At 40.7% G+C, this 13,965-nt stretch overlaps 1 protein-coding gene across 1 annotated transcript in view; it reads right to left on the reverse strand.

Annotated features, from left to right (window-relative positions):
• Positions 1-1,692: 1,692 nt before the first annotated feature.
• DNAJC5B (DnaJ heat shock protein family (Hsp40) member C5 beta) overlaps positions 1,693-13,965 on the reverse strand; it is a 54,655-nt gene continuing 42,382 nt past the window's right edge. The window contains exon 4 of the mRNA XM_005892948.2: positions 1,693-1,787. Within this exon, the coding sequence (XP_005893010.1) occupies positions 1,693-1,787 (95 nt within the window). The remainder of the gene's footprint in view (positions 1,788-13,965) is intronic.

The following is a 13,965-nucleotide window of genomic DNA, read 5'->3' on the forward strand; positions in this document are numbered from 1 at the left end:
CTTAGAGACCTCAGGAAGGAAAAGTAGTGGCTCCAAGTACTCAGAGGTGGGGCTGTTCATCTCATTGTTTCCTTCAAATGGAAAGTTACTCATGTGTTGAGTACAGTTCTGAGCACCTGCTGGTCACTGGGCTATTAGTATTGGGTATTTTCATGGGTCTTGTTGGGAGAGAGTTTATATACAGAAGTCTCATCACATTTGTCTCTGTGTATCAACATATACAAACTCATATAAAACCATCTTAAACTTGTTAAGTACTTAACTTTTTGGAGTTCTTTCAGCTATTTTACTTGGTCCTGCAACAGTTTGGAAGGTAAACAGAGAAGGTATGAAAACAGAGTCATAGAGAGATTAGCCATATCATTCTTATCTCACTTGGTCACAGGGCTAGTTTGTGAGTGCTTAGTTAGAACCAGGTTCTTAAATTTCAAACCGGGGCCCTTTGTACTTAATTATGCTGATTAAAAAAAAAAATTCCAGTAACACACGAGTTAGATTTTTAATTATGTCAGAACTGTCAGAGCTATAACACCAATTCTCACTTACAATGTATATTTAACTTTAATTAACTGTAATGGGGGGGGTAGAATAAGAAACAAAGAAAAAAGGAAATGGCATTTCATGCAATATTATGTAAAAACATAAGATCTTGAAAAATCTAACCTTACATTAAGAACTAGGGAAGACCTGGAAAAAAAAACACTTGCTGCTTACTGTTTTAGAAATAGCATATGGCTTCTACCACCTTATGAATGTAAGAATCAAGTAAATGCAGAGATGACCTGTGAGCATAGATGTTCAACACGGGCAGTATTTCTGATCACTGTCATGGCTGAAAATGGGATAAGTGATATGCCTTTAAATTTAAATTATAGAATTTAGAATTCTGTCCTTTACCTCATGTGTTTCTTTGTCTTAGTGTGGCTGATCTAAGCCTGTTGGACAAAAAATAGTTTAACTTACAATTGTCAGACACATTGTTGGGGGCTGTTTTGTGCCCAAAATGATTTTTTGGGGATCATTTATAACATTTCACAGGGCTGAAGTTCTGTTTTTATTTTTATGCCCATCTAAAAGTACACAGAAAACTTCTTTCTTCCTGGTTTGTTAGTTTTCAGTAAGTGATAATTTGTAATCTTTCAAAACTATACGTTAATATGATTTGTCTTTACCTAATAATTTCTTCCTGCCTCCTGAAATATTTCTGTGGCCATATTGTATATGACAGGAAAAAAATCTCTACACACACAAGAAATTCCTCCTAAATTCTCATGTATGTTTTGCTGATGATATTTAAAGGCAGATGTTAATACTGCATTTAGTTAAATAGATGAAAAGTGGCTTTGGTTTCAGAATACAACTGTAGTCTTGAGGACTGAGGTCTGGCTCACATAAAGGGAAGGCTCAAAAAGCCTGTCCAATGCCACTGTCTTACCTCAGGCAAGGAGCATAAAACAACTCTTCAGGCCTTTATTCATCAAAATGGAATGTGTTTCCATTAGGAATTCTACTCAAAGAGTGACTCTGCATACTGAGAAAATTATGTAGCAGTCATCTTTCCTTAACCTAAAGATAAAATACAAATGTGGAAAAGTTCACAGCATTTCATGTCCCCTCCCCTCCCCCAGCAAGACCACCTGGAGACATGGCTGAACCAAGAGGAGGTACTGTGGACCCCCAGTGGGCTCAATATTAAGAGTCTGTACAATAACTTCGAGGTTCTTCTCTGATTAGCTGTGTTTTCTCATTTGCATTTGTGGGCTGGAGAACAACTGGAAAGTCCATATCTAAAAATAAACAAAGAAAACCAATAAGCACCCTCGTAGCATGTTATGTTTCCTTTAACGGGGGCAAGTGGTAGATATTTTTGTTGAAGTGATGATTGGCAAGCCAATTCAATTCCTAAAATATTGAGGATCCTACCTTTTAAAGGCCTTCAAAAGGGAGGATTTATAGTCTTTATTCTTCACTTAAGTTCTTTCAGTTATAAAATTTTAAAACCAAAGCACTAAAGGCAACTTTCACCCCAAGGCAATTTTCTAAAACCAATAAACTTAAGCTTTAGTTATCATTTTGTGGGTATGAGGACAGGGCTACCACCCATGTCATATAGACTACCTGTTAAGTCTACATGAAAAGTACCTCCTAGAGTTGTGCAGTGGACAATTGCAAATATGGCCCTGGTTGGGAGAGAGGTCAAAACCCAGAGCTTGCTTAGGTGAGGAGTCTTATAGAAGTTGTCCACAAAAGTAAAAGTGAAGTGTTACTTGCTCAGTTGTGTCTGACTCTGCGACCTCATGGACTGTAGCTCACCAGGCTTCTCTGTCCATGGGAATTTCAGGCAAGAATACAGGAGTGGGTTGCCATTTCCTACTCCAGGGGATCTTTCCAACCCAGGGATAAAATCTAGGTCTCTTGCATTGGCAAGTGGATTCTTTACTTTCTGGGCCAACAGAGAAGCCACAAGTCCACAAAAAGCTAGTACCCTGGATGATTATGTGGTGTCTAAAGCACCATACTCCTAAATCTACAAGGAAATGTGCTGGTCTTGAGTTTTTGTGAAGCAGGGAAGAGCCTTTTTAAAAATGTTTATTGGCAAGTCAGTGAGCAGACAATTTGGCAGGCCAAATTTATAATACCTATGTGTTCCAAGAAACTTCAGGCTGAAAATTTAGTTTAAAATGGTCCAGTGCAAAAGCACTGAGCAGAAGTGGATGACCCCAACCTTCAACCCAAGCCTTAAAGAATCCCCAGCAAATTGCAAGAAATAAACTCATAGTTAAAACAGGTAGGAGAGATAAGGAGAAAGAGGAGAGAGACTGAGAGAAGGGGGTGAGAGTGAGTGGAAGTTAAAAATAGAAACAGTGAAGACTGGGTAAGAGCCAGTAGAAACAACAAAAGGCTTAATCAGACCCCGAAAGGCTTCAAATCCTGCACTGACACTTCAAACTCATACAGTGTTGTATGTCAAGTAAACATCTCAATAAGATTGAGATTTAAAAAGGAAAATGATCAAACACGATTTAAAATAAGAGTTACCTCTGAAGAGGGAACAGCAAGCAAAGAACTTAAAGGTAATGGCAATAATCAGGTCGTAATATTTGCTTGTATATGCTGGATAAGTAGAAACAATAACAGATAAAATAAGTGAATTACCCCCCAAATCTCTACCAGTAACTAACAGAGTTGGGGCTTGAAATGGAACTGTGTAATTCAAAGCCCTTTCCTGTCTTAGCCACTAACAGTGTACTGTTCTCGAGATAGCTGGCATAAAGGCTGATGATCAACTTTCCTGTTTCCCCACACTTGTGAATATTGATGCTTTGTGGTATCCTCTGCTCCTTGCCTCATGAGTGAATTTGCAGGAAACAAAGAACCTTCTCCTTTTCTGAAGAAAGGGTGTTTAGCTTCTTTCTGTAGTCAACTCTTGGTATACCCCTCTCCTCTACTACAGATATTTTTTAATTGAAGTGAGATTCACATAACATAAAACAAACCATTTTAATGTGAACAAGTTAGTACATTCATAATACACTAAATATATAATTCACTGCTTCTATCTAGTTGCAAAACAGTTCCCAAAGGAAGCCCAGTACATATTAGGCAGTTGTTACCTGTTCCTCCTCCCCTCCTCTCCCCCACCCCCCAACCCAGGCCCTGGCAACCACCAATATGCTTTCTGCCTCCATGAGTTTACCAGTCTGGATATTTCATGTAGATGGGGTTATACTGTATTTGTCCTTTTGCGTCTGGCTTCTTTCACTTAGCATAATGTTTCCAGGTTCTTTCACCCTATAGTATTTTTCAGTACTTCATTCCTTTTTAAGGTTGAATAATATTTCACCTCCAGGTTCGATCCCTGGTTTGGGACGATCCCCTGGAAAAGGGAATGACTACCCACTCCAGTATTCTTGCCTGGAGAATTCCATGGACAAAGGAGCCTGGTGGTGTTCAAAGAGTACAGTTCATGGGGTCATAAAGAGTCGGACATGACTGAGCGACTGATACCATCTTTTTGCTTTTCTTCCCCAGAACCTTCTGGGTTTTCTCTCAACTCCCTCTCCCCTCTTCCTAGTTAAATCCTACGGCTCTTGCTCTTGTCTAGCAAACTTTCCGGGATTCCAGCTGTTTTCTGCTTTTCACATTTTGCTTTGATGGTATGAGCCCTTGTCTGGATGTAGCCCAGTTTGGGGTTATTTGCAAATATGATCTCTGCATAACTTCTACTTCATTCTATTTCTTGATAAAAACTATGCAATAGAACAGCCTAATAAGACTATCCCCGTCTTGCCCAGCATCTACAGCTCCATTTACCCTCTTGTCCATAGGATAAAGAGAGATTGTGCTGTGCCAGTTATCAAGATTCCTCCCTTCTGGGACTTCCCTGGTGATCCAGTAGCTAAGAATCCACCTTCCATTGCAGGGGATGCGGGAAACTAGGATCCCACATGCCTGGCGGCAACTAAGCCTGTGTGCTGCAACTAGAAGACCCACAGCCAAATAAATAAAATTTTAAAATAAAATACTTAAAAAAAAAAAAAAAAGGATTCCTCTCTTCTAGGATTCTCCATCCCCATAATCTCCTACCCCTTAACTTCTCCTCCTCAAAGTTTTCAGCTTTAAGTGTCTCTCCCTCTGGGAAGCGGTCCTTACCTGCTTCCGGGTCAGGCCCCCTAGTGTTCACTGTCACAGCCCCCGTGCTTCTCCTCTGGCACACTTACTGTACCTCTAAGTTAACTAGCTTGTTGTGTGATTATTTCTTTACTATTTGTCTTCCCATCTCCTCTGCTAGACGGTCAGGTCTAAGACCACAGGGACGGCATCTTTGCTCTAGCCCCTAGCAAAAAGTGCTCAATAATTGTTTGTGGTTGAAAGACTATCTTGATAAACCTGTCGAGTAAATTTGTTCACTGAACCTTAGCAGGCAAACTTTGAAAAAGCCTTGGGTCCACTTTGAACTGCTTCTAGGGCAGTATTCTGAGCTGACTCACTCGTCCTGCTCCCCAGGCCTGGGCCTCGGTGATGCTTACTTGATATTTTCATATAGAAAGTGAGGGGGGTTCAGGATGGGGAACACACGTACACCCATGGCAGATTCATGTTGATGTGTGGCAGAACCAATGCAATATTGTAAAGTAAAAAAAAAAATTAAAAATTAAAAAAAAAATGGCATAGTGTCAAAAATGACAACATAAAAAAAAAAAAAAAAGGAAAGTGGAACTGTCAGCTATTCAGTTGTATCCTACTCTTTGCAACCCTGTGGACAATAGTCAGCCAGGCTCCTCTGTTCATGGGATTCTCCAGGCAAGAACTGGAGTGGGTAGCTATTCCCTCTCCAGGGGATCTTCCTGACCCAGAGATGGAACCTGGGTCTTCCTCATTGCAGGCACAGTCTTTATCAGCAAAGGGCTTTGGACTAGTTACCACAGTTATTTTCCATAAATTATTTTTAGAAATCAGACCCTTTGGATTGGGGGATGGTTAGGAAGGGGATTGAGTGGGATTGGTGAAAAGAGGAAGGATGAATTTAATCTCTTCCTTGGTGCCCTTTCACTGGCCAGTAAAGTGCGATGAATGCTGAATAGTAATAAATGTCTCAATATCTTGGCTGAGGGTGAGTCTAATTACAAGCCATATGGCCTCTTCAGCTCAGTGACTGTGAATTTATTTGGGCTTCATCCAGGTGACTGGCAGGAGCAGCTAAGCAGTCAACAGATTTTTCTCTGCACTGACTCTCACGTTTTTAGATCCAAGGTCAGCACACTATAACATCTTCTCCCTTAAATACTGTATTCCCTTGCCTTCAAAGAAAAATAGGGAAATTATGACTCCACAAGGAAATTTTAGGGTTTTAATTCGTCGTTTGAGGACCAGTGCTTGGGAAAAAAAAAAAAACAACGGAATTTATCTTTTGTATTTTCGGTTCTCTTTGCCAGGGTATTCAGTGAAGCTAGGTTTCCATTTATGCTCCTGTTTCTATACCTCCTTCCTCTTTTCTTTCCTTCCTTCCTTCCTATCTCTGTCTGTCTGTCTCTCTCTCTCTCTCTCTCTCACACACACACACATACACACAGGCCTAGGGAAAGGTGTTCTGTCTCAGGTAGTAGAATTTTGACTTCATTGTATCCTTCATCTAACAGAAGAGTATAGGGTCTAGATGAGCTTGTTTTACATATAGTGCTCGAAATTTCACAAAGTAGAACTTCTGATTTGTGATATTCATTACCTTTATCTTTCAAGCTTTAAATTTTCCAAGACAAAAGGGAGGGATGGGCAACCTGCCAAGATACTGTCTTCTCTTTGCTCCTAGTTGATTAATAAGAATAATAGAATTCCCCTGTGTTCCTAGAAACCCACTGGGATTTTATTTTTATTTTGAGAAAGAGATGGGCATAAGTCTACAAGTTCTAAAGTTTGCAGAGACTATTGAAGATGCCACTGTTTTGAACTTCCTTCCTTTATTTCTTAAGGGTAGAAGTTGGGTTACACCTTTTTGCATGGATGAAACAGACCCAATAACCCAAGTAAATCTGCAAATGCCACCCTGTACCACGACTCTTGACCAGAAACTGTGGGGTATGTTTTTGTGGTTTGTAGCAATTCTGTGTATAATTACTGCTAGCCATACTCGTGTAGAAGTGGCCTTAGAGATAACTTCTGTAACTCAACATCCCGATTTAATTGCTTAAGAGACTTGAAGATCCACACCAGACATGGTGTCACACTCTATGAATGTGTCCAGTGTGCTCTGATCCTGGAAGCACCGGGTGATGGAGGGGCAACAGGGTTTCAAATGTGTATTCAAACTTGGTCTGTAGAAAAATTCTTCCAAATTTTACATCTTATGTATGAAATAAGTTGGATAGGAGTTTTCTTAAATTTGATAACATCCCTAAAAAGTTAGACAACTTTATCAATAATGAGATGTAAAATTGAAATTTTTCTAATCTACCAATAATAAAAAACAAATTTTGAACAGACATGCTAGAGGAAAGACAATTATTTTTCTATTGCCCCTACAGTAAATGATGTTAATGAAATTGCTATTAAAGAAAGAGGCAATGAAAGAAGATGTACCCAGAAAGTATGGCAGGGAGTACTATAAAGATGTGCCAGGCAGTTAATTAAACTATTGCTATTTTTCAAAATTTGTGACATTTAAGATGTTTATGAGTTTTTAAGCCTTGCAATTTTTTGTAATTTCTTTTTTTCATGATAGATATTCGCTTTCAGATATAATTTTGTATTTGTAATTTTATGTTTTTTTTTTTTTCTCCAAAAGGACTGTACAGATTGTGTTATGTTTCTGGCCCTCAAAAACCTAGAATAATTGTGCATTAAAATACTTCAGAATAGGATAGAGCTTTTCCTTTTGGTTAAGGCTTATAGTAACACAGTCAAATGGGTTCATGATTTACTTAGTCTGTAATCTGACCTTTGCAATGGAACTGGTAGCTCTGGAGTGTCAGAACTGAGGACAGTGAATGGCACATAAGTTCATCACCAACAACTCTGTAGGAAGGAAACGTGGGTGGCATTTGGCACTGAGTATGTGTTTCTGTTCCAGAAAGGAAATCTTCTACAGAGAAGGTCTGCTGAAATGACTGGGTGGAGCTTTTGTCTAATTTAAAAAGGAAAGACTCTGTGGCTCTTCAGAGAAGAGTGAAACACTGGATTTGTGACATCTAGATTTAATTCACCCAGTTTTGGTTTCCACGCTGTAAGGAGAGATAAGGACGACGCACGGGCTGACAGTGACGGTGCTCTCCTGTGTCACTGCTCCTTTCTGTTCTCTGCCTGTGATGGACTGGGTTGATGGATATTATAGGAGATCCCAGTGACCCCTGACATGACCTAATGTCAGTTTTCAGAACTTTTCAGTCACTCAGCTGTGTCCGAATCTTTGCAACCCCATGGACTGTAGCACGCCAGGCCTTCCTGACCATCACCAGCTCCCAGAGCTTACTCAAACTCATGTCCATTGAGTCGGTGATGCCATCCAACCATCTCATCCTCTGTCGTCCCCTTCTGTCTTCAGTTTTTTGCAGCATCAGGGTCTTTTCCAATGAGTCAGTTATTCACATCAGGTGGCCAAAGTATTGGAGTTTCAGCTTCAACATCAGTCCTTCCAATGAATATTCAGGACTAATTTCCTTTAGGATGGACTGGTTGGATCTCCTTGCAGTCCAAGGGACTCTCAAGAGTCTTTTCCATCACCACAGTTCAAAAGTATCAATTCTTCAGTGCTCAGCTTTCTTTATGGTCCAACTCTCACATCCACACACGACTATTGGAAAAACCATAGCTTTGACTATATGGACATTTGTTGGCAAAGTAATGTCTCTGCTTTTTAATATGCTGTCTAGATTGGTCATAGCTTTTCTTCCAAGGAGCAAGCATCTTTTAATTTCATGGCTGCAGTCACCATCTGCAGTGATTTTGGAGCCCAAAAAATGAAGTCTCTCACTGTTTCCATTGTTTCCCCACCTATTTGCCATAAAGTGATGGGACCAGATGCCATGATCTTAGTTTTCTGAATGTTGAGTTTTAAGTCAACTTTGTCACTCTGGTCTTTCACTTTCATCAAGAGGCTATTTAGTTCCTCTTTGCTTGCCATTAGGGTGGTGTCATCTGCATATCTGAGGTTATTGATATTTCTCCTGGCTTTCTTGATTCTAGCTTGTGCTTCTTCCAGCCCAGCATTTCACATGATCTACCCTGCATATAAGTTAAATAAGCAGCATGACAATATACAGCCTTGATGTACTCCTTTCCTGATTTGGAACCAGTCTGTTGTTCGGTGTCCAGTTCTAACTGTTGCTTCTAGACCTGTATACAGGTTTCTCAGGAGGCAGGTCAGGTGGTCTGGTATTCCCATCTCTTTCAGAATTTTCCACAGTTTGTTGTGATTCACACAGTCAAAGGCTTTGGCATAATCAATAAAACAGAAGTAGATGTTTTTCTGGAATTCTCTTGCTTTTTCAATGATCTAACACATATTGGCAATTTGATCTCTGGTTCCTCTGCCTTTTCTAAATCCAGCTTGAACATCTGGAAGTTCACGGTTCACGTATTGCTGAAACCTGGCTTGGAGAATTTTGAGCATTACTTTGCTAGCATGTGAGATGAGTACAATTGTGTGGTAGTTTGAGCATTCTTTGGCAGTGCCTTTCTTTGGGATTGGAATGAAAACTGACCTTTTCCAGTCCTGTGGCCACTGCTGAGTTTTCCAAATTTGCTGGCATATTGAGTGCAACACTTTCACAGCATCATCTTTCAGGATTTGCAATAGCTCAACTGGAATTCCATTACCTCTACTAGCTTTGTTCGTAGTGATACTTCCTAAGGCCCACTTGACTTCACACTCAAGGATGTCTGACTCTAGAAGAGTGATCACACCATTGTAGTTATCTGGGTCATGAAGATCTTTTTTGTACAGTTCTTCTGTGTATTCTTGCCACCTCTTCTTAATATCTTCTGCTTCTGTTAGGTCCATACCATTTCTGTCCTTTATTGTGCCAATCTTTGCCTGAAACGTTCCTTTGGTATCTCTAATTTTCTTGAAGAAGACTCTAGTCCTTCTCATTCTATTGTTTTCCCCTATTTCTTTGCACTGATCACTGAAGAAGGCTTTCTTATCTCTCCTTGTTATTTTTTGGAACTCTGTGTTCAGATAGATATATCTTTCCTTTTCTCCTTTGCCTTTAGCTTCTCTTCTCAGCTATTTGTAAGGCCTCCTCAGACAACCATTTTGACTTTTTGCATTTCTTTTTCTTGGGGCTGATCTTGACCACTGCCTCCAGTAGAATGTCATGAACCTCTGTCCACAGTTCTTCAGGCATTCTGTCTGTCAGATCTAATCCCTTGAATCTATTTCTTACATCCACATTATAATCGTAAGGGATTTGATTTAGGTCATACCTGAATGGTCCAGTGGTTTTCCCTACTTTCTTCAATTTAAGTCTGAATTTTGCAATAAGGAGTTCATGATCTGAGCCACAGTCAGCTCCCAGTCTTATTTTTGCTGGCTGTATAGAACTTCTCAATCTTTGGCTACAAAGAATATAATCAATCTGATTTCAGTATTGACCATCTGGTAATGTCCATGTGTAGAGTCTTCTTTTGTTCTTGTTGTAAGAGGGTGTTTGCTATGCCCAAAGTATTCTCTTGACAAAACTCTGTTAGCCTTTGCCCCAATTCGTTTTGTACTCCAAGGCCAAATTTGTCTGTTACTCCAGGTATCTCTTGACTTCCTACTTTTGCATTCCAGTCCCCTATGATGAAAAGGACATCTCTTTTGGGTGTTAGTTCTAGAAGGTCTTGTAGACCTTCTAGAACCGTTCAACTTCAGCTTCTTCAGCATTAGTATATGGGGCATAGACTTGCATTACTCTGATAGTGAATGGTTTGCCTTGGAAATGAACAGAGATCATTCTGTCATTTTTGATACTGCATCCAAGTACTGCATTTCAGACTCTTTTGTTGACTATGATGGCTACTCCATTTCTTCTAAGGGATTCTTTCCCACAGTAGTAGGTATAATGGTCATCTGAGTTAAATTCACCCATTCCAGTCCATTTTAGTTCCCTGATTCCTAGAATGTCGATGTTCACTCTTGCCATCTCCTGTTTGACCACTTCCAATTTGCCTTGATTCATGGACCTGACATTCCAGGTTCCTATGCAACATTGTTCTTTACAGCATCAAAATTTACTTCCATCACTGGTCACATACACAACTGGGTGTTTTTGCTTTGGCTCCGTCTCTTCTTTCTTTCCGGAGTTATTTCTCCACTGTTCTCCAGTAGCATATTGGGCACCTACTGACCTGGGGGCTTCATCATTCAGTGTCCTATCTTTTTGCCTTTTCATACTGTTCATTGGGTTCTCAAGGCAAGGATATGGAAGTGGTTTGCCATTCCCTTCTCCAGTGGACCACATTTTGTCAGAACTCTCCACCATGACCCATCCATCTTGGGTGGCCCTACATGGCATGGCTTATAGTTTCTTTGAGTTAGGCAAGGCTGTGGTCCATTTGATCAGTTTGGTTAGTTTTCTATGATTATGGTTTTCATTCTGTTGGCCCTCTGATGGATAAGAGGCTTATGGAAACTTCCTCATGGGAGAGACTGACTGTGGGATAAACTGGGTCTTGTTCTGATGGGTGGGGTCATGCTCAGTAATTCTTTAATCCAATTTTCTGTTGATGGGCAGGGCTGAATGTCAATTTGAAAGTGAAAGTGAAGTCACTCAGTCGTGTCCGACTCTTTGGGACCCTGTGGACTGTAGCCCACCAGGCTCCTCTGTCCATGGGATTCTCCAGGCAAGGATACTGCAGTGGGTTGCCATCTCCCTCCAAAGAGAAGATGCGAAAAACACACTGGTCTCATCATCTTTACCCATGGAGGATCTTAGTTCCCTAACCAGGGATCAAACCTGTGTCCCATGGACTGGGGGCATGGAGTCTTAACCACTGGACTGGCAAGGAAGTGCACTGGGCCCATCATTCTTAAGCAAGTTATGCCAAAGTCCCTGGCTCTTTCCTGAAGAAGAGTTTACACATATATATTTCTGTTTCACCTACTCACAAGTAATATAGTTTGCTTGCTCTTTTTTGGTATGTATGCCCCATTAAATATGTGTCCTTTGTATCCCAAATTAAGCAAAAGAAAGTTGTGATTGTATTTGACCATGGGCCTACAATTTGGCTGCAGGGGCAGTAATAAAAAATGGTAGGAGCAAACCCCATCTGCCACATTGGCCACCTGCTGGTCCCCATAGGAAGGAGTCACAGCTGGCATAGACATCCCTTCTGATATCCCAACCCTGAAATGGTCTGAGACCAAGCCAGGTTCACATGACTCCTTTAAGCTGGAGTCGTCGCTCTGTCGCTCAATCACTCAGTCGTGTCCGACTCTTTGCAACCCCATAGACTGTAGCCTCCCACGCTCCTCCGTCCTTGGGATTTTCCAGGGAAGAGTACTGGAGTGGGTTGCCATTTCAGGGTGGGTAATAATTGGATATTACTTAGCATCATATTTGATAGGGAATTAAAAGTACCTCGAAACCTTTAAACAGTCTCTGCTCTGTCTCATGTCATGGAATTTATGCTTCATTGTCATCAAAAGAATCAGTCCACAGAAGTGCATCCTGCATCACTGTCTGAGTACTTGCTCAGTTGCTTCAGTCATGTTTGATTCTTTGCAACCCCATGGACCGTAGCCCACCAGGCTCTTCCGTCCATGGAATTCTCCAGGCAAGAATACTGGAGTGGGTTGCCATGCCCTTATCCAGGGATCACTGCCTGAATTATCAAGTAATTCTTTTATTTCCAGGCTTCTCTGTGACTTAGTGATAAAGCCTATTATCTAGAATAATGATCCATTCTGCAGGGGAAAATGACAGTGGCATTATGGCTGCAAGACAGAGAGGACAATGGCAGGTTTGCCTCCAGTTTGTTTAAACAAAGGCATTTCCCAGGGAGTATGGAGTATTCCTGATGTTGTGAATTCTATGAGATTTTACCTTTCTTTACATTTTTTTGTTCAGTGAGTGAACAAGGAATATCCCATGGCCATGCGTACACACTGATAAACACATGGAGGTAGTTTAGCAAACAGTCCCATTTGTAGGATGACATTCTTTATGCTGGCATGGTTCGAAGCTAGCTCTGAATGTGTGGCTATGAAGGAAGCCGAATTTCCAGGGAAGGCTACCGCCCACCAGTTTTACCCAAATGCATTTTCAAAGTAATCAAAAAGAAGAAAAGTCAAGGGTTGCTGACTTCTCTTGATGTTCGTTCCCTTCTATTTGAATAGAGATCCTAACATAAGAGAAGCGAAAAGCAAAGGAGAAAAGGAAAGATATAAACATCTGAATACAGAGTTCCAAAGAATAGCAAGAAGAGATAAGAAAGCCTTCATCAGCGATCAATGCAAAGAAATAGAGGAAAACAACAGAATGGGAAAGACTAGAGATCTCTTCAAGAAAATCAGAGATACCAAAGGAATATTTCATGCAAAGATGGGCTCAATAAAGGACAAAAATGGTATGGACCTAACAGAAGCAGAAGATGTTAAGAAGAGGTGGCAAGGATACACAGAAGAACTGTACAAAAAAGATCTTCACGACCCAGATAATCACGATGGTGTGATTGCTGACCTAGAGCCAGACATCCTGGAATGTGAAGTCAAGTGGGCCTTAGAAAGCATCACTACGAACAAAGCTAGTGGAGGTGATGGAATTCCAGTTGAGCTATTCCAAATCTTGAAAGATGATGCTGTGAAAGTGCTGCACTCAATATGCCAGCAAATTTGGAAAACTCAGCAGTGGCCACAGGACTGGAAAAGGTCAGTTTTCATTCCAATCCCAAAGAAAGGCACTGCCAAAGAATGTTCAAACTACTGCACAATTGCACTCATCTCACACGCTAGTAAAGTAATGCTCAAGATTCTCCAAGCCAGGCTTCAGCAATATGTGAACCGTGAACTTCCAGATGTTCAAGCTGGTTTTAGAAAAGGCAGAGGAACCAGAGATCAAATTGCCAACATCCACTGGATCATCGAAAAAGCAAGAGAGTTCCAGAAAAGCATCAATTTCTGCTTTATTGACTATGCTAAAGCCTTTGACTGTGTGGATCATAATAAACTGTGGAAGATTCTGAAAGAGATGGGAATACCAGACCACATGATCTGCTTCTTGAGAAATTTGTATGCAGGTCAGGAAGCAACAGTTAGAACTGGACATGGAACAACAGACTGGTTCCAAATAGGAAAAGGAGTTTGTCAAGGGTGTATATTGTCACCCTGTTTATTTAACTTATATGCAGAGTACATCATGAGAAACACTGGACTGGAAGAAACACAAGCTAGAATCAAGATTGCCGGGAGAAATATCAATAACCTCAGATATGCAGATGACACCACCCTTATGGCAGAAAGTGAAGAGGAACTCTTGATGAAAGTGA

This window comes from Bos mutus, chromosome 14 (genome assembly GCF_027580195.1).
Source record: "Bos mutus isolate GX-2022 chromosome 14, NWIPB_WYAK_1.1, whole genome shotgun sequence".
Lineage (NCBI taxonomy): Eukaryota > Metazoa > Chordata > Mammalia > Artiodactyla > Bovidae > Bos > Bos mutus.